The sequence below is a fragment of the Ochlerotatus camptorhynchus genome, unplaced genomic scaffold (genome assembly GCF_037179485.1).
Source record: "Ochlerotatus camptorhynchus isolate MF236.1 unplaced genomic scaffold, CSIRO-AGI_Acam_v1.1 ptg000082l, whole genome shotgun sequence".
Taxonomy (NCBI): Eukaryota; Metazoa; Arthropoda; class Insecta; order Diptera; family Culicidae; genus Ochlerotatus; species Ochlerotatus camptorhynchus.
This window is the reverse complement of record NW_027040572.1, coordinates 3,951,480-3,971,271: the sequence shown is the minus strand read 5'-3', so window position 1 is coordinate 3,971,271 and position 19,792 is coordinate 3,951,480. Positions and strand designations below refer to the sequence as shown.

Genomic DNA, 19,792 nt, shown 5'->3' with positions numbered 1-19,792 from the left:
CACATGCGTCACCAGAACAGCACAACTGTCACTCGCGGCGCACCTCAAAACTGGCTGCAAATTTCGAAACAACCTGTAGGACAGAATGTCATTGCCAAACGAACCAGTCACACACCGATAAGAGTCAATAATACACGGCAGTCACTGCACTACAATTTATATTATTGCTTTTTTCCTCAGTCGATAAGTGTGTCGTAAACGTCACAATTCCATTAGACTCGCCCCTTTCTTCCTTTCAACTGGTTCGATTTCGAGCCGTCTCGCTGCTGATTTCGAACTTGTAGACCGGATAGCGCGGGGTGAAAGGTTTCGCTCCCAGCGTTTGATACTCGTCGTCCTCCTGGATGTTGATCGCAGCCCTGTTCGGCGATTCTTCGAAACTGTGAGGCACTGTGCAAATGCAAAGGAAACATGTATCACCCCACTGTAGGTAGGATCATAAAAGAAAGATATGCTTACTTTTCAACGACTGGATACTGCTCGATAGGAACTGGGTCGAGAGGTTATTGGCTGACCCGGAACCCGTCGCCACTACTCCGTCGACGACCGACGATCGTGTCTGAGATTTGTCAAGATTGGTCAGTGGGACAGTACCGATGATGATAGGAATTTTAATCCGAGGGCTCGCATACATGCCCGGAACTTTAGCTGTGACTTCGACGAAATATTCGATCTGTATTATGCTGGTCACTCGAGAGGGAGGCTCGGGTGGAATCAGAAGACGCCGTGCGTATCCTACCGATTTGTTGCGATCTACGCCACTGCATTGATACTTGACTAGAGTGCATTGCACACATTTGCTTCTTTCACTCGGCGATTGGCCGACGTATTTGACCTGCCGTCGGAGCTTTATCTTGACCTCGCTTATATCTTTCTTACTCTTGTTCATGGCATCAACGGTAACCGTGATCAATTGTCCCGGAACATAGCCGGTCATTGGAATGCACACTGTCATAATCATAGGGGCCGATCTACACGGCCCACAGCTAAATTGCTTCATGTTCTCCCGCACAGTGGCAACGTTCAAAGGTGGTGAAATCTTATTCAAATCCAGCTGGTTTACCACCGTAAACGCTATCTTATATGTTAGATCGTACTTCCACGGCCGTTCGAACACTATCCGAACCGTATACCGTATATATCCAAAATCGCCTTCAAACGATGTGGGACAATCCGTTGGCAGTTTGTACGAGAACTTGTACTTGTGCGTTCCCTCTTTCAATTCCACTTTCTCTCCATCTGGGCTCTCCAAATACTTCTCCATATGACTAACATATTCTTCTCGACCGGTATAGTTCACACTGGACCCCGTGTTATTGCTCTCCGCCCAACGCACGCTACTCTGGCCGGTAATTTTCAGAAAGACACTCTTCACTTTCTTCGCCTTTGGCACGGTAATCTCCACCTGGCCGGATAGAGTTTGACCAGCGAAGAACACTCCGTGCGAGTTGTCATCGAATGAAATGTCACAGATTGGCGGAGCCATGGTGAGCCACTTTCAACGGATGTCCCTGAATGACTAACAGACAGGGAAACGAAAAGACAGAACGCAGAAAAAAAACCAACACTCTACCTTCCTGATAACAGGGCACCAGTGATCACTATCAATTAGAAATCCACACAAACACACACCGAAATCACGGACAAACGATACTGTTTGCCATTGCATTACGATAAATTGCAGGGCGTGCGAGTGCGATGGCAGAATGGGAAGAAACTAATTAGCGGATTGCACGGCGGACAGGTGGAAGTGCGTGGCGGATAGGGATTAACGGGTGTTCCTTTCCTTTATCGGGAAAGAATTCGATAAGATAAGAATGTTATCAGTGCTGCTAACTGAGGCCCCTCTTAGACTGGCCCAAATTTTTGTGGGAGGATTCTTTTTTCAACTTTTTCAACAGTATTGTGCCTTTAGGTGAGAAAACCCCTTTCTGAAAGATTCAGCATGTAGCTTGAACAATAAGAATCCACTTATATTTACTTTTGAATGTGTGCAAAAATTGTTTTCGGATACAATTCTCTCTTACATTCAAATGCAAATATATCAATAACACTAACTTGCATCGTGAAGCAGTCTTCGGCATAGTTGTGTCTTAAGTTTCTTCGAAAAAGTTGCTTATTTTTGTTTAAGCTAAATGCCCTGAAATTCTGAGCCGAATCGAGGATAAGAATCAATTCTATGATAAAAAAGAATGGAAGGGTATCATTTTCTAATAAATTTTGAACAAACACCCCTTATTAACATTAAACCAAGAGCACCAGCTTGTGTCACAACCAAATGTTTTGTAACCTTCAGAAAGGGGATTTTCTCAACAAAAAGCACAATTCATTTTTTGCGCCATTCTAGCCCTCCTATCTGTTTGGGAGTGTGTCAGTGATGATTAGGTATGGCATTCCGCAAAAAAAGACACTTTCTCAGTACGGTGGCGTGCTGCTTCCCGAGGAGGAGAAAATAACTTATGAATACCAAATTCAGGTATCAAAATAGCATAGCTGGAAACGTAAATATGGTATTGAAGAGCAGGGACGTAGTGAAGGTTGACAGCGCCCTTGGCAAACCATGGAAATTACACCCCTTGTCAAATGTGTTTTTTAGACGTAAGTATTTATATTTTAAGTATTTCACATAATTAATTTATAATATTTGATCTATATCAATGAATTTTAATTATTACACATACAAGATTGTGAAATGTCGACATGTCGAGTCATATTTATATATACCGTGAAAAACTCGTTACAGTAACGTTTATTTCATATTCATAGTAAGACCATCATAATCATCACTTAAGGTGGTAAGTTCAGCCGATATTATCCTCAGATTAAATCCAGATTAAGAATGACCGGCTGGTTTGATGTCGACATCAGAGTTTATCAACATGACTCTAATAAAACATTTTGCAGATCGTACAAACAGGGACGGTACTAAAAGTTAATCCGAGTTGGAGCTTACCGCCATTAAAGTCAATTCAAAATATAGCATGATGTGACTTAACTGAAGCAAACTGATCAATAATAGCAACCAAATCAAGTTCTCGAAGCGATTTATTTTCGAACGAAAGCCGAGAGTCTGTCTTGGCTCATTTTGGAACGTAGGGGAAATGGATGTAATGTCGGCCTAAATGCCCCTGATTTGGGCCCATACATAAATTTTGCAATCGACTACATTTTCAATAGCAACCAAAAGTATCCATTAGTACCGTCCCAATGATACAATTGACGGATTTCACACCAACTCATCCAGTGGTTGGCAGCACCCTCTCAGAACCTTATGGAACTTTGTGGGTGTGGAGACTTAGCAATTTTAAGCAACTTTGCGTACTTATTTTTTTCAAAATTTATCTCGCCTAACATTTGATAAGGGTCAAAGTTTTTTGTCGATTTTTTTTTCAAATCGATATAGCTTAAAAATGACAAGCCCTACAAAAAAGTGATGTATGGCGAACTTTTAGCAAATAATCTGAAATTTTATAAAAAAATTTAAATAAAATAAAAAATCGGTTTCTACACTCTAAAAAAATATATTTAAAAATTAAAAGTCATTTTCCCAAAAATGGTACCCCTCAGATTTGCTTGATATTTTTTCTCATGAAAGGCAATATAATTACCTAACTTTTCTTCATACATCGCAAAGTGCGCGCTTTTAAGGAAAAAAAGTTGTTCGAACAACAACTTTTCATGTTAATTTTTTTTTAGCGTGTTTCACTCAAAGTCGAATAGTAATACGCGCACAACCTTATTAAAATTCGATTAAACTTTATGGGTATACTTTTCGATAATCTGGGCGAAATCTAGCCTAACATTTGAAAAGGGTACAGAGAAGTTACCTGCAAATCGTCCAATAAGAGTTCAGAACAAAACGTTCTAATGAGGAACAGCCATCTCAGCATGGTTTGCACTTTCCTGTGATGGATTGTATTATAATATATGCATACACTCTATCCAACTTCTATAAAACCACCCTCAAATTGTTCCAAATCAACAGGTAAACTAAGTAAAAATCACTTAGTATGTTTTATTCATGAAAAGATTTCAATTCATGTATTTGTGATTAATTTAATTAGAAAAATAATCATTCATTTATTTTTATGTATTAGGTGTGTCCATTAGTAAGCAATATGCATATATGTTTATACCTCATCTCTCAAGTGAATACATATAATAGCGCAGGTAACTTAACGATTATTTAAGGCATGCCTAAAATAATCGTTAAGTTACCTGCTATATAGCAGTTATATAACAACGCAGGTAGTCACATGAGAGATATAAGGTATAAACTTAAAGCACCGCAGTCTGTTTCTACCGACATAATCTAATATTTAAGTTTGGTGATATCACAACAATGCTCATAGTTGCTGTAGTGCATAGTTGTTGAAAGTGTAGTGCTGCATAGTTGTTGAAACGAAAAAGTGTTTATATATACAACAATGGAAAAATCTGCTGAATTGATTATTAAAAGGGTGCAATGTAGTGCCAACATAAACAATCCCAATTGCAGCCGCAATAATTTACGTAATTTATCATCAAGTCTCATAGAGAAAATACATTCATGGGGCTTTGATCATCAATTGGATGTAACAATGCGTATTTGTGAATCGTGTCGTGGAATTTTAGTGCACAATAGGACACCTCTCCCGAAAAAGAGGCGATCGGATGGAAAAGAATCAAGCCATGCTCGGAAGTTTGAAGAGCCGCAACCATCAACAAGTCATCAGCAATCAGAACATCAGGAATTTGATGATACACTAGGTAAATAATAATAACTTTAACTGTTTCAACTGTGTGGTTTAAGGATTGTACATCGAAGATACAACTTCATTTTCAACATTTTTTTAGAGCACGAGCTGGATGAACCGCTTATCGTACAAATTTGATCGATTGGTAGGCCAACCTCGGTGAACAATCTATCAAATTTTCACGACTGTACGATATGCGGTTTATGCAGCTCGTGCTCCACAAACATGGGGAAAATTCAGATGCGGCTTCGATGTACCGTAAACGGGGATGTCTTTGATAATGGAGGTAACTTTGATAATGCAGCTAATCCAAAAAGTTATGACTTAATGCTCTTCGTATTCATTATTTTGGAAGGGAACATCGGTTTCCTATCCAAAATATTGCGTACGATGTGCCTTAAGTCATAAATTTTTGGCCTAGCTGCATTACCAAAGTTACCCCTATTATCAAAACCACCCCCGTTCATGGTACTATCACCTTAACAGCGTTATATATTAATGTGTGGTAATATCTGCAGAGATCACAAAGGCAGTGCGTAAAAATATATTTGGGATGGATTCAGACGATGTCAACAAATCAAATGATTTTGACGAAATGATCATGCAGTTAAAGGAGAAATTTAATTTGCCTTCTACGAGTACAAATGACAAATTAAAAGTGTTATCAGTGCTCCCTAAATCATGGTCAGTGAATCAAATAGTTAATGAGTTTAATGCACCCCATCATACAGTGAAACAGATGAAAAGGCTAGTCAGAGAACAAGGTATTCTTTGTAGTAAGAAAGCAAGAAGTGGTCATGGATTTAATGATACTGAAAAACAAATTGTTTTAAATTTCTTTGACAGTGATGATATTAGTAGGCCTATGCCAGGAAGTAATGATTATGTTTCTGAATATCGAAATGGATATAAAGAGCATGTTCAGAAACGTTTATTGATGATGTCTCTTAAAGAGGCTTTTATGATTTTTGAAGAGAAATACAAAAGTGTTAAAATCGGATTTACTTCGTTCACTCAGCTCCAACCAAAGCATTGCATACTGTTGGATAGTACAGGTACACATAATGTATGTGTCTGTACTATACATGAAAATGTTAAATTGATTATTAATAGTGTAAAATTTGATTCATATAAAGAAATTGCAGACAAAATACTTTGCAGTAGTCCTATTAGAACCATAGATTGTTTTTATCGTACATATGAAGAATGCATTTCCACAGATAGTATCGTGAGGGAACTTACATCAGTATTAGAAGCAGATGATATGGAAGAACACAAGCAACACAATAGTTGGGTAAAGAAGAACTGCATTATAACACACCATCGACTGGAAATGCTCTCGCAGCGTGGGGCTTTAGGTAGTGATGAAAACGTCGCTAGAACTATTCCACAGCCGCAGTCAGTTTATGAGCAACAAGAGGGACGCACATTTTTGCCTGTGGACTTGGAGACATACTTCAAGTCCCCGCGTACATCGTACGGGCTAGGCAAAAATGTGCGTCTATCTTGAAAACTGTCGCTTTAATGGCCCTTCGCTCATTTTCAACTTCTATTCAATTTTCATACTGCCGTACTCTAACGGAACTATCCACCTACCCTCTTCTAAAGATCATTCTTTAGCTAATAAATCATCACACTAAAGCTTCATGTTAGCATTTCCAACCAACTCTGATATGGAAGAAGTTTTATTTCAACAGTGGTTGACTACCGACCGTTGTAATTTGGAAACTATTATTAAACCTGCAGATAAGTTTGTTCAATATTTGACGGAAAAAGTTGAAAAGCTCATAACCCATGATTTTATTCATAAAGAGCAATCATCTTACCTAAGTAATAAAAAAAATTCTCTTCAAAACGGTGAAATTTTAGTGATTTGCGACTTTTCTGAAAATTATTCATTTATTATTCAAAACTCAGCACAGGGGTATCATTGGAACAATAATCAAGCTACGATACATCCTTTCGAAATTTACTACATAAAAGAAAACAAGTTGGAAAATTTAAGCTTTATTATTATTTCAGAAGTATTGACCCATGATACAATAGCAGTTCAATTATTTATATCAAAATTGTTAGATTTCATTAAACAATCTATTAGTTTCACAAAAATTACTTTCATGTCAGATGGAGCAGCGGCTCATTACAAAAATAAAAAGAATTTTGCCAGTTTGTGCAACTTCAAGTCCAAGTATGGATTGGAAGCAGAATGGCACTTCTTCGCAACGTCTCATGGGAAAGGCCCATGTGACGCAATTGGAGGAACTCTCAAACGAATGGCAAAGAGAGCAAGTCTTGCTCGAGATTATGGAAACACAATCACAACTCCACAAGAACTGTATGACTGGGCAGTTAAACAAACAGATACAAGCATAACAAAATTGAACTTCTGCTTCATATCAAATGATCAATACACAAAGATGTCCGATGAACTCAAGGAGCTGTTCAGTCATGTAAAAACTATACCTGGTACACAAAAATTTCATTGTTTTGTACCTATTTCTCAAAACATAATTTCTACTAAGCGATTTTCACATTCAAAGGAAACTCCGAAAAATTTCACTCTGTTTCCGATAGACTAATAATCAATGAAAAACTCAAATTATGTATGGAGAATTATAGGAAAATAAATTATGCTCTAAACAAAAACACTAGAGTTTTCATTTATTAAAACACCATTCGAAATGCAGGAAAATCCTCTGTATTAGGCCCTTTCAAATGTTAGGCTAGATTTTTGTTTTAAGCACGCCCAGATTATCAAAAGGTCAAAATCTTTATGCTCATTAAGTTTCAACGGATTTTAATAAGGTTGTGCGCGTATTACTATTCGACTTTGAGTGAAACACGCTAAAAAAAAATTAACATGAAAAAGTTGTTGTTCGAACAACTTTTTTTCCTTAAAAGCGCCCACTTTGCGATGTATGAAGAAAAGTTAGGTAATTATATTGCCTTTCATGAGAAAAAATATCAAGCAAATCTGAGGGGTACCATTTTTGGGAAAATGACTTTTAATTTTTAAATATATTTTTTTAGAGTGTAGAAACCAATTTTTTAATTTATTTAAATTTTTTTATAAAATTTCAGATTATTTGCTAAAAGTTCGCCATACATCACTATTTTGTAGGGCAAAAAACTTTGACCCTTATCAAATGTTAGGCGAGATAAATTTTGAAAAAAATAAGTACTCAAAGTTGCTTAAAATTGCTAAGTCTCCACACCCACAAAGTTTCATAAGGTTCTGAGAGGGTGCTGCCAACTCCGAAGACGAGTTGGCGTGAAATCCGTCAATTGATAAATAGCAGATTTTAAGCCATGGGCCCAATCTTTGATCCATAGGCCAACATTAGAGCCATTTCCCCTATATAGTTTATTATTATTTTCAGCTTACTGAAAGTACGTTCATACGACGCCACTGCACAGTGGTCCAGAACGCCTGCTGAAGTTGAAACTTTAGACTTAAAGTCTTTTCTACAAAGTTGTTCCTTTTAGTTAAGCCCTCATTTTTGTGACAATGAATTCTAGGGTGGTTCTTATTATCATTAAAATAAAAAATCTAACTTTTTGTTTGAATAAACTAAGGTATACAATATTAGGCAAAGTTATAGCTAAGCTAGTTTTAAGCAACTTTGTTCAAACACACTTTTTTGTATCTCTTAAATTGACTGATTTAGAGCTATTTTCTTGGATTAAGTTAGGGTGTCTCTAAAAAAAAACAGTTGTTTTGCTCTAGTTTTCTTATTTCAAATTTCTCAGCAAAAGTGGATTCAAATAACTTTTAGCTCTTTAGAAGGCGCAATTTGTTGCTACATAGACCTTGTCGATATTTTTCGCCGATCAAGAATTATTGATGTTTTTCTACTAAAAATATACCTTTTTTCAAATGCTAATATATCTGGCTGGGGCAAAAAAAAATACGGCATTTAAAAGGGCGTATGCTTTTCTCAATAATATGAAAAAAGGTATGTTCAATGAGAGAGAGAATTATTAGTATTTTCCATTTAATTCCACTACTTTATTTGCTTATCCTTGACAGATACGCGTATTTCGTCTACAACGTGCAGACTTCTTCAGTGTCTTGTACTAATACTCGACTCCAGTCGAGTCGAGTATTAGTACAAGACACTGAAGAAGTCTGCACGTTGTAGATGAAATACGCGTATCTGTCAAGGATAAGCAAATAAAGTAGAGGAATTAAATGGAAAATACTAATCCTTCTCTCTCTCATTATACCTACAGGTATTCTACTAAGACGCCCACATTGATCAGGATTGAGAGGTATGTTATTTTTTAAACTCGTATAAAATCAATTTGAATTTATTCATATTTTTTACTATAATTAGGTATACGGAGATGTATATCGGCATTCTTAGTCAGTATGTCCTTTCGTGGATTACTAAGCAATATGAACCGGTGCCGAATGTGATCTTTCAGTTACACGGGTCACCATGCCACACCTCGAACCACACGCAGAATTGGCTGAAGGAACATCTGTCGTTCTGGCCGAAAGATATGTGGCTGCCATCCAGCCTCGATCTTAACCCCTTGGATTATTCACAGTGGCGCGTCATGACGGCCAAAGCCTGTGCCAGACGCCACTCCAGGACAGCAAGCCTCAGACAAACATTGACCCACGCCTGAAGAGCTATTAATCCGGACTATATTATCAGAACCTTTCGAGCATTCCGGAAGCGTGTTGAGGCCGTAATTGCGGCAAATGGAAATTCTATCGATGATTGACATGTTTACGTTCTTACAAACATATCCCTTTTTAACAAATGATTTTTTAGCACCTCGAAAATTTTCAGAAATACAGTAGTTCTCCAAGACCAGGTACAGATACCCTTTTCTGTTACCGGTCGAATGGAGATCCATGCCAATCGTGCTAATGATGAGAAGTACAATCACCGCTCTGCTCATTGAACAGTATGCCACTGGGTGTAACCTCACCAAGACTCCAGGACCAGGCACTGAGTTGTCTGTGTCAACCCTGGTTCGTTCTTCGCTGAAGATTGGCTACATTGAAGGCGTTATCCCAACCAAAACGGAAGGAAGGTAGCCGTCGTCGTAGTCTGAAAGGCGTACCGCTTGTTCTTACCAGATACGTGTGTGGGTGCAAAGAGCGCCCAATGTTTCTCAGTGCAGTGTGCTGAATATTCAGCACTATCGCAGTGACTCGTAGTCAGCCATGATAAGCGTTGTGAGGACACTGCATTCTCGCCCCCCTTAATCACCAACAATTGTGGCGGTAAGACTTGCGGCGATATCGGGCAGATTCCTTTCCTATTTTTACCTTTATTTTAGATGAAAGGGTAAATATCTAGAACCCATAAACTTCTTTTGGAAACAAGTAAGGGTGATCATGCAGGGCCTCGATTTAGATTTAGCAGCCCTATCATAACCATCACTGATATTTAATCAATGCAAGCCAGAATCATCCTTCCCGTTAAATGACTGATCATTGGTGCAGTCAAGTCGTGTCAGATAGACCATCGCTACGAACAGTAATTGAATCACTACATATTTATTAAATAAAACAATTCAAGTCAAATTAACGTTCAGCTTGTTTATGCAAATCCTACCATCCAAAAATATCCACTTAAGAGTCAGGTCTAAGCTTCAACACTGCATCTTCTAGGTTTCACTACTTATATATTATGTAAAACTCAAAATATATTGGTAGCTCCTACTGGAATGTATTGCACTCTTTCCAAGTAGCACAATCCCGTCCCAATAATTTGGAGCACCTTATGACTGTAATAAGTCGTAGTGAAATGTTTACAGTTGATATGCTCCTAGGATTCTTATGGCACCAAGAAGAGTCTTTGGCCAGGAATATAGTCCTTAGATGGGAAACTAATCTACACGCTAATATTTTCTACTAAGCCAGTTAAACGATATCTTGTGACTAACAAATACACAGTTAACTGACAGAACCCCAAGAATGCAAAGTGCGTGGCGATACTGCAACACAGTTCACCTATCACTTTGCCGAGAAGCGTACTTGTTCACACTATCGCCACGCACTTTGCACCCTTGGGGTTCTGACAGTTAAGTGAATACAAAAATATAAATTATTTCAAGTCATCAATCTGATATGATTGATATATTACAGACTTTGCGGCCTGGAAAAGTTTTTTGGATTTTCGTGTGATCTTCCTTAGTTGAATAATCTTTACTGAAACTCGTTATTTTGTAATCATTTAAAAGTATGAGTAAACTGTTGAATTTGCGCCAAAACCAGCGATGAAATCACCATTTATAATTAAATTGAAATAATCACTAAAGGCTAACTAAAAGTAAATTGGTACGCACCTCGCACGCCACTAGCACGAACTATTCTACTTTAACGGAATTATCTACCTACTCTCTTCTAAGATCATTCTCTAGCTAATAAATTATCACACTAAAGCTTCATGTTAGATAGCATTTTCAACCAACTCTTTAATTTAATAGTTAACTACTACTAAAAAAAGTAATATTAAGTAGTCTACAAAGGTTTGAGGAGGTTCATGAGCATTCCTGACGTTGCTGAAAATTACAATAGCATCAGATTGCAGGGTTGTTAGTGTATTAGAATGTTTTGTTGAATATCCATGAACACTTGATCGCTGAGAATGCTTGTGAATATTTCAAGCTGAACATTGGATTAGGTCCTAAGTAACATTGACAGATTCTCTTCGTCGACTTTCTCTTTGCATGCCCATGGCCGAAAATTGGCATATGGGTCATTCCAGCTCAAGTGGGTACACCACCTCTGGTCGATGTCACCGATTTGAGCCAAACTTGGCCAAAACGCTTATTTTGGCATTCTGAACAAACGCCTTTTTTATTTTGCTCTGAATTGTCTAGATCCCTCTCGGCTACAACCCTGGATTTTCGAGATTTTTAAAAATTTCATCTTTCAGAAGAGATTACTCCACAACCAAATAAGCTATTCGTGATCTTAGAACGTCAATTTGAAGGTTTTATTAATGTAGACATTTTGTTTTTGTTAAAGTAGCTGCAGTAAACATGCTGATTACCGGGAGGTAGCCAAATTGTAAAAAAATGGCCTATTTTCACCATGGAGTTTATTATTTCTTAATATTTTTGGCTCAAATTTTCACCACACTTTGGAAAACTTTTCTTCTTGATGTGTTACCAAGGGCAAATGATTTGTACAAATAGTTTTTGAGATATGACCAGATGAGTAAGTCAATTATTTGGAATAGACTGCCTTATTGCTGATCAAAGCTGAACTGTTTATTGCAAGCAACTTTGCAGAAGAAACCATTTTTTATCTCTAATGGTTCATGTTTTACATCAAATTTTAATAAGTAACTTTGGCTAATCCCTTAAAGTAGGTTTCATTAAGTTAACTTTTCCTGCATAGATTTTTCGAAAATGATGTATTCCCAAGTAGCAATTCAGTAACCATTTAGCATCCACTCTGATTTATGATGGTTTTATAACGGCAAAGAACAATCCACTTGGTTTAAATATAGCATTTTAAAGTGTAAAACATTCCTGCTTAGTAATTCAGCTTTTTGCTGTTTTAAAAACCTTTTATAGTCTGGCAAGAAAGTCAAAAACTGTCCTGTTTTAAAAATAAATTTAAAACAGTTATCAATCCCTCCTTAAAACTGTTCTATAATTCAAGCATGAACGTCATTAGCAATTGTTTATTAATGTCATTATAAAAAACTTTATAAACATGTTCTATCATTATAAAAGCAACCATAAAACTATTAGGTTTTGCATTAGAGAAAAAAAGCATTTATTGTTGCTTTTTAGCCTTTTTAAAAAGCATCATTAACTCCCCAATTACTTTGTTTACAAATTGAGCTTAAAAGATGGTTCCTCATAGTTACTAAATGCCAAATCTATGACAAGGAAATCTCGAAGGATAGACGAAGTAGGATCAAAAAATCAAGTCAATTTCAGATAAAGTTACTTCTTTAGAAGAACCAGCACACCACCAACGACTGACCATCTGTCAGAGAAGAGTAAAGTGAGCGGGGCCCTCGAACTCATAAAATTGTCTAAAGTTGAAAAACATACCAGCCTTCTCCAGATCTTGCGATGACAATCGAAATAACAACCGACAGCAAACCACTGAAACTGTTAGTTAGCGGAGATCAGCTGGTTTCCGATCCAAAGCAGCGATTTTATTCGGCGAAAGACTCTTCGAAAATTTTATTCAACCGTACATCTCTGCATCATTGGATGGTGTACTTCTGTAACCATCCGGAAGAAGGGGATCTTTTTCGGGAACGATTGCGCTTCCAGCTGTTCGAAATGCGAAATGTTGTAAAACAGTATCGCAAACTATCTGAGTAACTGCTCACAATCCATCGGGAGAAAACCGCCTGGAATAATCCTGGATCTCACAGCGCAACTATCGAAAGCTAAACAAACTTTGACGTTTAACTTTCTGCAGGCAACTTTGCCTCCATAAATGCTGCCATTAATCTGAATGGTTTAGGATCAAGCAAAATGGCTTTGGATAAATACAATTCAGCCTGCAAGTTTTCTTCATAAAAGCCATTTTAAAATCTAATTAATAAGGAATGTGAAGGAATTCTTGAAAGCTAAACAACTTTTTCACAAATGACCCATGAAAATCAACTTTTATGCCACCACATATGTTACAATTAGTTTGCTTATTTTTTTAAATCTTCGATTTTCAATATATGTTGCCTTGGATATAACTATATTTTGGTAAATTTAGCAATGAGCAAACATTTTAATGCGAAAATCATTTAAAAAAATGTCGGCCAAGCTCGATCTGAAGAATAATTTTTTTTTAATGTTAAATAATTGGTCAAACCGACGTTTTACGAGGGAGGACTTAATTTTTTAGATGTTTTCACGTACATTTCACATAAAATTGAATATGGCACTTAAAACTAGGTCACTTAATGAGAACTATTGTAATAAATTTGGATATTCAACAATATTTTTATACCATCAGTTTCTATTTTAATTATTTTGATAAGATCGGATTCATAAATCCTTTTCTATCTTGATTGATGCTTTCCTAGTGGATTCAGCATGCGGTTAGGGGTAATGGCTCGAAAAGGGTTTTTATTGTTGCTAAATAGCTTTTATTGTAGCTTTCAAATGGTTCTGAATGCGCTCGTCATACAACCTTTTGCAGTAAATCTATCTTGACAAGTTTCGAGAATACACCCTTCAGAACCTTCTCCAGGGTGGGCCAACTAGACATATTCTAGTCTTAATGAGGTTTTGGCGGATGCATTAATGACAAAATAGCCTTGACCAGGGTTTTATGAATGTTGTTTTATAGTTGCTTTGTAGTATTTCATAAAACTTAAAATGTTACTTGGGTTCTTAAATCTTTCAGAAGTTTTGGTTACGCATTTTTTTGCCAAAGTAACCAATTAGCTATCTCTTTTTCTCAGACAGCTATAACCGTTTTTGTTTAAAATACGGTGTTTATTTGCATAACAATATTGAATTTTCAATAAGATCTTATTCTGGCTAACATATTCTTCTTTGGCAAAAAATAAGCTTTTAATCTGCTCAAATTGTTTGTTGGGAAATATAAAGGTATGTATTTCGCACGATTACGCTTTAATTTTACCTACACTGAAACCAAAAATCTATTACATTGAATGTTAATTACAATTCCTATCATCCTCCACATCACTTTTATGTGTTCTGTCTACACTTTCGACTATACCCACAAGCAAGCATTTAGTTTAGAACTCCAATTTCCGATCAGCAGAAAAAAAAGCATATGAAATCCAGTATGAAAGGAAATAAGCGCTTCTTAAGCACAAGTCTGAAAATCACAACGCATTTCACTCACTAATACACTCCACATTTTGTTTTCTCCATTTTATTGCATTGAACATCGTGCGAGGATGAATCACTCATTATTGTATCTTACATCCCCTGGGTGTACAAAATGTACATTAAAACATCACCTTTCGATAGCTGCAAGACGTACATCCCGTTTTTGAAGAAATACAATTGAAAATGACTTTATTTTTGGAGAAAACGGTTCGTACATTTTTTATTAAAAAAATAATTATAGCAAAAATGTGTTATTTTATGAGCGGTAAAAATGTGTAGCACACAACTTTTAAGTATAATTTGTAATAGAGTTATTCTATAAAAACTACATTTTTCAAGAAACGCTTTCTTAAGTCAAAAAAATTGTTATTGAAAAAAAATCACCACCTTATTTGCAATTTTCATTAAAATAAAGACACAACAACTTCACAGAAGACACTAAGCTGTTAAATGTGCAATTTCTGAGTCAAAATGTTGATTTACTTTTAGATTCGTAAATCGTAAATCATAACATGACAACACTGTAGAAAAATTCTGATTTCAGCATTTGACTGTACTTTCAACAGGATCATGTCTTCAGCATACTAACAGATTAGATGGTTTTGAACAACTTTCAATATATTGAAGCGTTTTAATGTAATGGATAGTTTTTAAAATTCAATCACATGTAAACTGAACACTTTGGCATCATCAAAATCAAAAAATGGGGTAATTTTGAGATATTTTACTTAAAGTTTACTAATAAAAAAATCGAAGAGTTGGTAATACACTGTTGAAAACATACGGTCTCAAAATTTGATAGTACGTTTAACACTTTAAAAAGGTAGCCTATGTCGTTTGTATCTTTATTGGTTTCAGAGATATGTAAAAATGACAATTGGTGTTTATTAAAAACCATCAAAAAGGGGGGCAGGGGGGTTAGCCGATTGGCTCAACATTTTTGTACTGCTACTGGAAAGTATTAATGGGTACAATTCCATCCATTTTTAAGTAAAGTAGGTTAACGAATTTTATGAGTATAAAAGTTACCCATTAATGGGTAACTGTTATCCATAAATGAGTAATTGTTACCCATTAGTGGGTAAACGTTACTAATTAATCAATAAATGTTTTACCCATTTAATGGGTTAATCTACTATTTCCTTTAAATTCCGTTATAATTGCTTATCTTTTGACTGATACGCGTATTTCGTCTACTACTTGCAGACTTCATCAGTGCCAAGCACTCAACACCACTGAAGAATCCATCTTTTATCTACGAGTTATATACTAATCAATAGGTACTAAAAATCAGCAGGTATCCCCTGCTATGTCAAAATTTACCTAACCAGGTATCTAAATTCAGTCTCCAACAGGTAGAGGCATGCTACGATGTGTTGTTTTAGGTAGCATGCTAAAGAGTCTCGAGTATCCGTTTCCTTGATCTCTATTAAGCAATGTTGATGGATTATGTTTAAATATTTCTAAACTTTCAGCTACGTCTAGTTTCCAAGGTGAAGATACAGTCCGCAGGATATTAATGAATTCCTTAGTCAAATTGTGCCCCTTTGTAACGATATGTTCTGCAACCTTGGATTTAAATTCATAATGAAGTCCTTTACCCATCTCTTTGTTAGCCTTTTTTACCTCTGTGATGTGTTCTTAAACCTTGTTTCCAAAGTCCTTTTCGTCTGACCAAAGTAGATTTTATTGCAATCTGGACAAGAGATTTTGTAGACTCCGGGTTTCCCTAAGACATTTATTGAATCTTTTGTTGATCCTAACAGTGACTTCAGCTGATTTCTCCTACTGCTGAATACTAAATCCAGGCCAAAACATCTAAACTTTGAAATCAATGGTTTGGTAATGTTTTTGTCGTAATTCACCGCTACTCGTTTTAAATCCTCTGTTACTGGTGTAAAAGTTGTCGAAATACGCCTAAAATGATCCCTTGTTCTTTTATCGATTACTGCTTGAATTGTTTTTTCTTGATACCCATTAAGTCTAGCGATTTAAAAAATGTGAGCTATTTCCTTTGATTTGCCTGTATCGCTAAGAGGAAAAGTTTGCATCCTGTGAACCATGTGGTGAAAAGCGGCCATTTTGTGTTGATGGGAATGATTTGAAGTGCTTGGTATTACTATCTTTGTGTTTGTTGGTTTCCTATAGATTTCGAAATTGAACGAAGACGTTTTCCTGATGATGAGAAGATCTAAGAAGGTGAGTTTGCCTTCTCTCTTTTCTTCGTGAGTAAATTTGATGTCCTTGTGAACGTTGCTTATGGCCTCCCTTTTTAACAATGCTAAAGATGTCATCCACGTACCTATACCAACATTTTGGCAACAAATTCCTATCCTCCAGAGTATTTTCTAGGTTAGCCACACACTTAGAAATAACTAATTTTACACGTGACGGAATCCATCTTTGACATAAACGATGAGACGTAAACAAACATGTCATGTAAAATTAAGTGTTCCGAGACTGAAAAGATTGAAAGTACGTTTGATTGAGCTGAATTTCACGTCTATTATGACTCAATTTTATGTCAAAATTGACGCTCGTATATGTCAGTCTCAAAGCACCTAAATTTACATGATTTTTTTCTAAGTGTGCATGAACAATTCACATACAAATTGAGAAAGCGAGTTGCCCATAGGAGCGCCTTTAGTTTGTTTATAGAAATTTCCTCTGAAAATGAAATAATTTTCCTCCATACAAAGACGAGTAAGCTTGAGATATGACCGAACTTTGTTTTTCCAAGTAGAATCCTCACGTTGCTTCAGACGCCAGTCCTCTAAAAGGCTGATGGCTTCCTTTACTGGTAAACTCGGAAAAAGTGCTGTGACATCAAATGAAACCATGACTTCATCTTCCCAAATCTCTCCTGATGCCTGAAGCTGACTTGCGAATTCCTGTGTGCTGTTGACTGAGCGAGTGGAAAAGGGTTTAGGCATATTTTGAAATTCCTTTGCTAGCCATTTGGCAAGCTTATGAGTGGGGGATCCTTCAGCCGAGATAATCTCCCTCATTTCGTTTCCTGGTTTGTGAATCTTTGGTAAACCTTTGATCCTAGGGAGAATAGGGTTTGAAACTTTCAATTGATTCGTAGTGTTGCCAATAAACGCCTTGCACTCTTTCAACGTTTTATCCACATGTTTAACTATAGATGGGAGGGGGTCAATCCTCAACTGTCTGTATGGGCCATTAGTAATTTTTTCCGTCATCCGATTGTCATAGTCCTCTTTGTACAAAATCACTACTGCATTACCTTTGTCCGCTTTTGTATAGAATACCGGCTTTGTTTTTAGTTCTTTGAGAATACGAATTTCCTCTTTTTCGGTTTTACTAAGTGAATGTCCCTTTCCGTTTTGTATTGTCTCTGAAATAATATTCCTGGCAGTCTCGTGTAGATGAATAGGAAGTGTGTGAGTGATTGCAGTCTCCATGTACTTTACTTCAAAATGAGTGAAATTGTACTCATTGATGGGTAAAGTTAGAGTGTGAATTTTTAAGTATTGGCCTAAAATAAGTAGATCCTGCAATTTTGGTTCGAATCGGAGAGGGTCGATGCCTTTGCTCGGTCACTTGAGAGGAAATGACCCATATACAAATTGAAACCCGGAAATCGAGCAGAAACGAAGCTGAATCATTCAATTCTAAATCATCACAGCAGCAATTTCATATAGATGTCAAACAAAAAGAGCTGCGAATAAATCCCACACGTCCTTATTAAGTGGTTAGTTCTAGTAAATTACATACCTCTAGTAAAAATGTGAAAGAACCGAATAATTTATGACAGTTCATACATAATTACAACCTCTTGTACGCCATAAACACGACACACATATCAACTCGCGTTTGCTGTTCCATTCCGTTTGCGAGCATAGTCTGGCAAGGAGTGATTGCACAACCCCAGGGCGATTTATCATGGATCAATCCCCGAGCGCGATCCGTGCGCGATCACCCGTGGAGCCGCAGCTTCAGGTACACTCTCTTAATGCTACCATTATTAGATCATAACAACGCCTGATCAAAATTAATTGCACCGTGCAAAGTTTTGATTTAGGTGCATGTCGGATTTTCCCGCGCTACCTCGCACCGGCCGGACTTGAGGTGAAAATCTCCATTAACATTTAAATTGTACCGCATTGGCGGCTCGGTTTGGTCAACGCGCACGCTTACTTGTAGATACTTGAAGGTCCCAGATCAGTGTGTACTTCGATCCAGCATCAATCGACTTGCTGCATCGGTGAAACAGAAACCACCAGCCAACAACACACACATGTTTTGCATTTTTCTCCGACAAAACGACATCGACAATTCAGTGTTCGACATTCTTTCTGGTTCCCCGGGCTCGCTTTGTGCTCCTGCTCGACGCGGTTCTTTTTCCCAATAAAATAACTGCACATTCACCGTTTATGGTGCTTTTTAAGTGTCACCAAGCAAACCGCAGCAGTAGTGCAGCGATAGTGAGTGTGTCTTACGTTCGTTCCCATGCATTTTCCACAATCACCGTACTCAACAACAAGGAGAATAAGAGCTGTTCTCGGTAACGAGCAATATGGAAGGTAAACATGCTAAGGGATCATACGTTATGCCAAAACGGGCTCGTCGTAGGAAGCTGTGAGGTTTGTAGGAAAGGGGAAGACGTGTTTACTTTCGCAGTGATATCATCGGTGCGTTGATTGATTAGATCCAAGGCCCATCTATATGTAACGCATTAAAAGGTTCATTATTGCAAATTTATGTATAACACGTTAATTTAAAATTAATGTTTAATAATCACGTGGGGCAAACGTTCGTTTTGAGGTTTTCGAAACCCATGTTGTTTTCCAAGTTCTAACTAAATCCGTGTGTCAAGTTGTTTCTTTATGTCCTTCACTCCATCACGGGGCTTTTAATTATTTTTCGTAGTAAAACTTCTCAAGAACTGTCATTTAGTTTGTGAATTTTCGCTTTTTCTTCTTCCAAGCTTATTGCATTTCAAGCTTATTGCTTATCGCATATTAGCTTATTGCATGCTCTCAACTTAGTGTTCTAGATGCACTTCCACAGTTATTAATTGAGAGCATTTGATGCCTGTACCATTTTTGCAGTAATATAATTGAGTGGCAAGTACAATCATACTAAATGCCCAGGGAAATTGATAAATTTTATGAGAGAGGCCGAACTTTCAACCCAATACCGAATCGAACTTTTGCCCCTCGGGGATGGATTATCTTTTAAAACCTAAAAAATCCCTGAATATCTCTGAACTTGCCTGAAGTTTTTGTCCCTTC

General features: G+C 36.9%; 2 protein-coding genes across 3 annotated transcripts in view; both read right to left on the bottom strand.

Moving 5' to 3' along the window:
• LOC135698130 (uncharacterized) overlaps positions 1–19,792 on the bottom strand; it is a 158,412-nt gene that overhangs the window by 106,549 nt on the left and 32,071 nt on the right. The gene's annotated exons all lie outside the window — the stretch shown is intronic.
• On the bottom strand, positions 146–1,497 carry LOC135698096 (arrestin domain-containing protein 3-like). Its single transcript, XM_065217948.1, has 2 exons — positions 460–1,497; positions 146–390 (listed from the first exon to the last, which is right to left on the bottom strand). Exons 1-2 carry the CDS (start codon positions 1,484–1,486, stop codon positions 236–238), a joined length of 1,182 nt encoding a protein of 393 aa, XP_065074020.1. The 5' UTR covers positions 1,487–1,497; the 3' UTR covers positions 146–235.

What these genes read in the sequence shown, in the direction of transcription:
- LOC135698096 (XM_065217948.1), bottom strand. Translation starts at nt 1,486, where the DNA reads ATGGCTCCGCCAATCTGTGACATTTCATTCGATGACAACTCGCACGGA. An exon ending in CAGTATCCAGTCGTTGAAAA is followed by an intron (nt 391 to 459) that starts GTAAGCATATCT and finishes GCATTTGCACAG; the next exon opens with TGCCTCACAGTTTCGAAGAA.